The sequence below is a fragment of the Lactuca saligna genome, chromosome 4, assembly GCF_052625555.1.
Source record: "Lactuca saligna cultivar CGN05327 chromosome 4, ASM5262555v1, whole genome shotgun sequence".
Lineage (NCBI taxonomy): Eukaryota > Viridiplantae > Streptophyta > Magnoliopsida > Asterales > Asteraceae > Lactuca > Lactuca saligna.
Window position 1 is genome coordinate 227,356,497 of NC_136420.1, and position 8,871 is coordinate 227,365,367.

Here is an 8,871-nt window from a genome sequence, read left to right on the forward strand (position 1 = left end):
AGAATGCCAAGACAGACGAACTAGTCATTATCATGCATGGTTATAACGACTCACATAAATAAATCTAATACTATCCGAGTAATCAAGGAAAAATCCTAATCATTCGTTGTGACGGTATAACAATTTGAAACAATTATATTTTCTAATAGGAAAACAACGGGTTTTTCGAGGAAATCAACACCACTCATTTGTATAAACAATTTTATACACGCTTTGAAATCATTCATGCATAAACCTATGGATCTTCACACTTTGGTATAAACAATTGTCTTTTTCAAAAAATATCGGATTTTCTTGGTTTTATAAACTACACAAAACGTTTTTGCAACAACCATGCTTATTAACTCACCAACATTCCATATGTTGACGCTCTTCAAAATAAATTGTATTCTCAAGTAACAGGTAACCTGAGGAGTAATACCGAGTACGTTAGTGTATTATGCTTTTGAACACTATTAAACAATTTATGTTATGGATTTGTAATGCTTAAACGATGTACTTGATGTCAATAATGTCAATTGTAATATATTGATGCATGGTGATGTTTATGTTATGATTCATGTATATTGATTGTGATGATATTCAATTTTAGTCACGTGAGCCCTCGGACGCTTCCACTGTTTGGTTCGGGGGTGTGACAAGTATTAAGCACTTAATGGCAAAAGTAACAGAATAGTACGTTGGGCTTACATGCAGGTACGCACAACGTACACCACCTTCAGCTAGTACACTTAACGTACAAAGGAGTACGCCACGCCTACTCATCAGTTATGCGCTTGGTGTGTTTTGGGCCTCAGATTAGGCCAAGCAGTGGACTTTGGGTCTTTAGGCCTTTGTGGGCCATCAGAAGTCAGATGTTTTGGGCCAGGAATATGTCTAGGGTTAGGGTGAGGCCCATGTAACAACCACAAATCCGGGTTAGTCAGTTTAGAGATAGTAAGCGTCAAAAATAATTTTTTTTGTTATTAGAACGTTGAGATCCAAGTTATAACAAAGCAATTATTGTATATGTCACAAGGGTTCCGTATGTATAAAGAATGCTAAAATCCGAGTTACAACAAAGAAGTTATGAACTGTCGAAGTTTTACGGCAAAACCGGTACGACACTAGGAATCGTAAAAAAGTATATTTATGATAAAATACTTTCTAGCCTTAGCGATCTAAACGAAAGTCGCAGTATATGTAAAACCGAGAGTGTGCACAACCCGAAATTTTTATTTTATATTGGTCGATTTTTAACAAAAATAGTCTAAATGAGAATTTAAGATATCGTTAATAGGAGCTCAACGATATAAAGACAGTCGAAAACGGAGCTAGTATGCGAAAGATATGGACGAAACTTAGTCCCTACTCTTGAAGCGCGGCAAATTCAATACAGATTTGTAAATTCAAGACAAAATGAGAATTAGTCGATGGATTCTAAATGAAATTCCTAGTAATCATAAATACCAACGTGTGGATATAAAGAATGTAGATAATAGAGATCGTATGTTAAAGATATGGATGAAAGTTGGTCCCAACTCTTCGAGCGTGGTAAATTCTATATAGTTTTGTAAATCTGAGATAGCATGAGAATTAGCTGACGGAGTCTAAATGAAAGTTGTAGTACTCGTAAATACCAATGCATGGATATAAACAAATTCAAAAATGGAGTTTGTATCAACGATTTATAAACTTTATGCATATATGATTAGATCTAATCAGTTTACTTTATTCGAAGCGTCTCTTGTCCGAAAAGCCATAAGGTGGTGTATTTTGTGTTATGGACATAAAGAGCTGTCCTTCTAGACTCTTGAAGGGACTTTAAGTGATAAAAATAATGTCCCATTAGCTATAATTGTCCCATGCAAGAGAAAAAAATGTCTTAATGGATTAAGACCAAGGATTTAGAAGTTTAAGGACGTCCAAAGTGATCAAGTTCGTAACTTTATAGACCCTGGGCATGTTAGGCCTCTAGATCTAAGATTAGGACTTAAGTGCTTAAGCTATTAAGAACTTACTAAGATTTTGTCAAGGGATGGAATATGCCCAACGTAAATCTAGTACGCCTAGCATACTGGGTCAACCACCCAAATGGTTGTCAACATCGGTTCAAGTACGCCCCGCATATGTCCTCTGTTGGGCGATTGATATTTGGGCTTCGGGTTTTGGGCTGTTTATCGACTAAAGGGGTTTCCGCCTTTGCTAGGCTTAATAAAAAAGATCTTATGGGCAATTTAGTGGTAGTTGATCATGGGTTTAGGCCCAATAAGGAGATTAGGCCCAATTTAGTAAATTGGGCCAATAGTGGAGTTATGTGTTGGGCCTTCAAGATAAGGACTTGGTGTGGGACTTTGACCAAATAAAAAGAGTGATTTATTGAATTCTAAACACACTTGGTCAGGGGGGTAATGTTGGGTGATGATGTGCCTAGGGCAGCACGACAGAATCGCGTGTAGCCTAGGAGCTAGGCATGCCCACCAGGCTCAGCCCAGCAGGCTTAGCGCCCGCTGGCGCTCCCTGGAGCGAAACACACAGGCGGAAGGCTCGCGCCCGCCAAGGGACGCTCCCGACTCCAAGACAAAAGATACGGTCGGGGGACAAGCAGAAGAATCAGGCCATTGCCTTCAGAGCCAATGAAAGCGCCTTAACTGTTGAAGGTGCATGACCCTCCAATCAGTGCCTCTGATCTTGTCTCCGCAAAAAGCGATCTTGTCTGGTACGGACAAGGCAAGGGCGCTAGGTATAAAAAGATACGTTCTTAGACCTACGAGGTAAGCTCTCTGGACTTTCAAATAGCACACACCCAAAGAACCTAAACACTCTCTAACTTGACCGTCGGAGCATTCTTCCGGGAACTCCTCCCAGAAAGCGGCTGACAGCCTTCTTTCTTTGTGATCTTGCAGAGGTAGCCGAGAATCCAAGTGAACGGAACCGATCGAGCCAAGACAAGGTCACATCATTTGGCGCCATCCGTTTGTGAGATCAAGTGCACAAACCAAAAGCACGAAAGTGGAAAGTAAATGGCATCCAACGGCAGTGAGGGACGACAACCTAGTCCCATACGTCCTATCGCAGCGTTGGTCGAAACACCGTCGCCTAGAGCGGTTAGCAGGGCCGCTACAAGCAAAGGAAGCTCAACAGTAACCACCGAAGGTGCCCCACAACTGCTAGTTCACCAGCCAAGAACAACTGCAAGGGGGCCATTTCCAACAACGCCTTTTCAAATGCCACCGTTCTTCTTGTCGTCATTGCAACAAACACGACCAGTTCAGTCAGCAATGATTCCTCCAGGCCACGTTTTCAACATCCCACCGCCGTATCAGGTGACAAGCGGACAAAGTTCAATGCTTTCAGTACCACCATTGGCGAAAAACATGATAGCTCATACACCACCTATCTATTCATTGACCGGTAGATGGACCGGACCAACCATCGCCGCTAACAATAACTTACAACAGACAACAACGATTAGCCCTGTGACCCCCATACACCATTTCCCCTCTATCTACCCCCTCTAACTACCATTCCAGCTGTACCCCTTTTACGGACCAAGCCCTGGATATCACACGCCACCACCATGTGGCTTAAGCACACAATACCAGCAGTCAGGATTGTCCACCATCCTTGGCCACAAATGCCTTTCCCGTAGTGTGACCTCTCTATTTGTCAAAGAATTGTTGGATTACGAAATACCAAACACAGCCAAACTACCGACGCTCAAAACATATAGCGGAACCACTGACCCAGATACCCACATCGACACATATGAATGGACCATGACGTCATTGAAGCTTGATGAGAGGTTTTGGTGTACATATTTCCCAACTACACTCGTCGGAATCGTCGGCACGTGGTTCAAAACATTACGACCGGGCAACATCTCCAATTTTGCCCAGCTTAAATATCGTTTCCTTACCAACTTCATGCAATTACGCAAGTACAAAGGAGACTCTCATTCAATCACAGGCTGTAAGCAAAAGGAGGTCGAAACTGTACGAGAATACTTAACAAGATTCATAAATGCCACATTAGACGTACCGGGGCATGACGTGGGGCTCATAGTCGGTGCCTTCACGTAGGGGCTTTTTCCAGGCCCCTTATCGGAAAAACTCATGGGAAAGAAGCCCCTAACACAGGCCGAATTGAAGGAAAGGGTGGAGCGATACTTGAGGCAAGAGGATGGTGAAGCAGCAAAACAGGCCTACTTGAACGCAATGACTGCCAGACACCACAATGCAGGTCACATGGACTTTCGAGGGGGGAGTAGGTACTACGGCCAAATGAGACGACCACACGCTCGGTTCCGACTGTTTGCTAAGGATCACAGGCGTGGTCGTCTCCTGGAGGTGTACACAGTGTCGCCAAAGAAGCAAAAACAGCCAAGTCGCCAAAGAACCGGTATTGCGAGTACCACAAAAGTAAGATGTGTGACACAACTAACTGTTCAGTGTTAAAAAAAGAAATGGAAGAGAAACAGCTTAAAGGGGACTTGGTGGAAATAGCACGAAGCTTGTGTGCCAAGTTTGATGCTGAAAACGCTAAAAGCACACCTCGCAAAGGGGTCCTACCCAAGGAGATATTCATGATATGGAGTAAGAGAAGCAGGGGAGAATAACAAACGGAACTAGGGACCGCCAGAGCCTCAATGCACACTCTCACATTCTCCGTTCAAGACCCTCTCCCGGAGGGATGGAGGGGCGACGACCCACTAGTGATTCAAGCCGCCATCAGGGATGTAACCATACACAGGGTCTACGTAGACGCAGGAAGTTCGGCAGACATCATCTACGAGCACTGCTTCTGGCTTCTCCCAGATCGCTGGAAGGACAACTAACAGCCCACGATAGGGAAGTTGTTCGGGTTCACCGGCCATAGCCAATGGCCGCTAGGCACGATTCACTTTCCCTTGACCATAACTAGCCACGATAAGCAGTAAAAGAAAACCGCCCTAATCGACTTTGTGGTCATTCGGCATGCAGCGAAACACAATATTATTCTAGGGAGAATAGCTCTTTTAAAGCTAGGGGCGGTTCCATAAGCTATGCATGGAGTCATGAAGTTTAACACCCTAACGGGAGCAGTCACAGTACTAGCCACTCCACAGAAAGAATTGCAATGCTTTGCAATTATGAAACGAGCAGAGATAACTAAAGAGGCCAAGAAGCTGAGACGTGGCCCTTCAAAGGGAAAAGAGGTGATCAATGAAGAACACCCTAACGAGCCAGTCAGTATTGGATGCGACCTCCCAAGTCACGTAAGAAGAGTGTCGGTCGACCTTTTAAAATGGTATAAACAAGTGTTTGCATGGACCCCCACGGACATGGTGGGGGTAGAAAGGAGAGTCATTGAGCACAAGCTCGTAATTAAACTAGGAGTAAAGGAGGTTTAGCAAAAGAAGAGGGTCCACAGTGGGGACCGTAATAGGGCAATCAACGCTGAGGTGGCCAAGCTAGCAGAAGCTGGAATAATAAGAGAAGCAATATTCTCAACATGGATTGCCAACCCAATTATGGTTCACAAGCAAGATGGGTCATGACGAATGTGCATAGAATTTTCCAACTTAAACAAAGCATGCCCTAAAGATTGCTAACCCCTCCTAGAAATTGACCAAAAGGTAGAGTCATTGCAAGGATTCAAGCTGAAGTGTTTCTTAGATGCATATAAAGGGTATCACCATATGTTGATGAGCAAAGAGGACGATGAAAAAATGGCTTTTTATACGGACCACGACACATTCTGTTAAACTAAGATGTCGTTCGTTCTAAAGAATGTCGGGGCTACATACCAGCGCTTAGTTGACTCGATCTTTGCCAAACAAATTAGGAGAAACATTGAGGTATATGTGGATGATATGGTGATCAAGAGTCCGCATGAAGACAGGATGTTACAAGACATCGAAGAGACGTTCCAAACCCTAGAGAAGGTAAAGATGAAGCTAAACCCGGCTAAATGCACAATTGGGTGGAAGAGGGGCAGTTCTTGGGGTACTATGTTACCAGACAGGGCATCCGGCCCAAACCGACCTAGGTGGGCAAGTTTATTGAAACGCCAACCCCAGGCACCCTCATGGACGCGCAGGGCCTAAACGGGAAGCTTACAGCTTTGAGCATGTTCATCTCAAAATCCGCTGACAAAGCCATGCTATTGTTTCACACGTTAAAAGGCTGCATTGAAAAGAGCAACTTCCAGTGGACGGATGAAGTAGAAGTGGCGCTCCAGAAAATCAAGGAGGCATTATACAAGCTAGCCATGTTGGCTAGTCCAGTCCCGGGGGAAACATTGCAAATGTATCTTTCAACCCCAAATGAAGCGATATCCTCAGTATTAACTGTAGAAAGAGAAGGAGAACAAAGGTTGGTATATTTTGTAAGTCGGGCACTACAAGGGCTAGAACTCAACTACCCCACCCTGGAAAAATTAGTCTTGGCGCTCATCTACGTGGCACGACGACTAAGGTGGTATTTTCAAGCACATTAGATCGAAGTGCTAACAAACTGCCCCATCAAACAAATACTGCTTAAACGAGAGATGTCGGGCCGGCTAGCGAAATGGGAAATCGAGCTAGGGGAACATGACATAAGTTACCATCCGAGGACAAGTAATAAGGGACAAGCATCGGCTGACTTCCTGCTAGAAATCCCAGACGAAGGGGGTCTTGTTAAGGAGAAGGTATGGGTGGTTGAAGGAGCCCCGCTCGACAATGGTTTATGGACATTATATACGGATGGAGCATCCAACAGGGACGGCTCGGGGGCAGGTTTAATCTTGACCAACCCTGAAGGGGAAGAAGTGACCTATGCCCTCCGTTTTGATTTTCACACATCAAACAATGAAGCAGAGTACGAGGCTCTGCTCGTAGGATTGCGACTGGCCAAGCAAATGGGTGCAAAGGTTGTAACAGCCCTGGCTGACTCAAGGCTAGCAGCAAACCAAGTCAATGGAAGTTTCAAAGTGAGAGATTATAGAATGGGAAGGTACGTGAAGATGGTGAAACAATTAATCAAATCGTTTAAGCAGTTCACAATTAGGCAGATATCTAGGAGTGAAAACAAGAGGGCGGATGCCCTAAGCAAGTTGGCATCCATGTGTTTTGATCACCTATCAAAGAAAGTCTTGGTAGAGGTGCTCTGAGAAAGAAGTATAGACGAACGACAGGTGAATACCCTTATGACCAACGGACAAATGTAGATGACACCATTCAGGGAATACCTACAGAGAGGGGTGCTCTCGGATGATCACATCGAGGCCAGGAAGATACGTATAAAAGCGCCCTCATATGCATTAATAAATGGAGAACTATACAGGAAAGGGTTCATAGCTCCATGGCTGAAGTGTGTAGACTGAGCCAAAAGGGGAGAGATGCTACAGGAAGCACACACATTCTATGTGGGTGCACACGCGGCCGCACGAGCCTTAATAGGAAAAGTACTTCGAATGGGTGTATACTGGCCCAAATACAGGAAGATGCACTAGAGATAGCCAGGAGATGCAGGGAATGCCAATCGTACCCTCTAGTCCAAACAAACCCCCCAACACCATTGCATAATATATCCAACCCGTGATCGTTCTACTAACGGTGTATAGATATAGTGGGCCCAATCCCGGAAGCATCAGGGAAGCTGAAATATATGGTGGTAGCCATGGATTACTTCACAAAATGGATTGAAGCGGATCCATTAGCGTGCATCTTAGGGAGACACATGATAAAGTTTGTATGGAAGAATATCATGACAAGATTTGGGATGCCTAAAGTACTCATCAGTGACAACGACCTACAGTTTCCTGAGAATCCATTCAAGGAGTGGTGCGCCGCCAAAGGGATAAGTCAACGATTCACATCAGTAGAGCACCCACAAGCGAACGGACAAACGGAGGTGTCCAATCGAACCATCGTGAATGGAATCAAGAAAAGGCTGGGTAAAGCAAAAGGGAATTGGCCGGAGGAGATACGACAGTTCTACGGTCATACAGGACCACGCCGCGAACGAGCACACAAGAGACCCCGTTCAGCTTGACATACGAGACACAAGCCATGCTCCACATAAAGTTAACGGTGAGTACACTAAGGGTGGCTAACACGGATGAAGAAAGCAACACACAGGACCTGAGGATAAACCTAGATATCCTAGAAGAAAACCATGAAAAATCAGAAATGCACCAAGCTGTATACAAGAACGCAACATAAAGATATGATAACAAAGGGTAAAACAGAAAGCATTAAAGGTGGGTAAGTATGTTCTGAGGAAAAACGAAGCGAGTCAAGCTCAGCCCCAAGGAAAACTGGGCCCAATGTGGGAAGGCCCTTACAAAGTGACGAAAGTAAATCGGAAGGGAACATATGCCTTAGAAACGATGGAATGAAGGCAGGTTCCAAGAATATGGAATGCTAGGAACTTGAGAAAGTTTTTCTTTTGAAGAAGAAAGAAGTGTAGTCCCAGTCGATCAATGCGCTGCTTAGTGCAACACATCCCAAGTACTTAGTGTACACAAGTTCATGCTTAGTGACATGAGTCTAATACTTAGAGTATTTATAGTCCATGGATAATGTAATGGGATCATTCAAATGTTAATTGATGAAAATGCGTAGTGACATGTGTCTAATACTTAGTGTATTTCTTTAATACTTAGTGTATTAACTCTTAACAATTGAAAATGTGCACGTAGAGATCCATTCGTTGGGTACTAAGAGTACCCAGTGCCGACACTTAGCATGTCGACGATGAAATAGGCGAAGCAGAATGCCTAGCGCATCAGAGCGCTATGTTTTTTTTTCTTTCTTTCTTCAAAACAAAACAAAAAAAATAGGGAAAAAGAGAGTAAACAACAAACAAGTAACACTTAGAGTGCATGATTATGATGGGTTTTGGTCATAAGGCATCCTATGTGCTC

General features: G+C 44.0%; 1 protein-coding gene across 1 annotated transcript; it reads left to right on the plus strand.

The window, feature by feature from the left end:
- Window positions 1-6,510: 6,510 nt before the first annotated feature.
- LOC145040508 (uncharacterized) lies at window positions 6,511-7,113 on the plus strand. The gene has a single exon (XM_078988423.1). It carries the CDS (start codon window positions 6,511-6,513, stop codon window positions 7,111-7,113), a length of 603 nt encoding a protein of 200 aa, XP_078844549.1.
- Window positions 7,114-8,871: the final 1,758 nt, after the last annotated feature.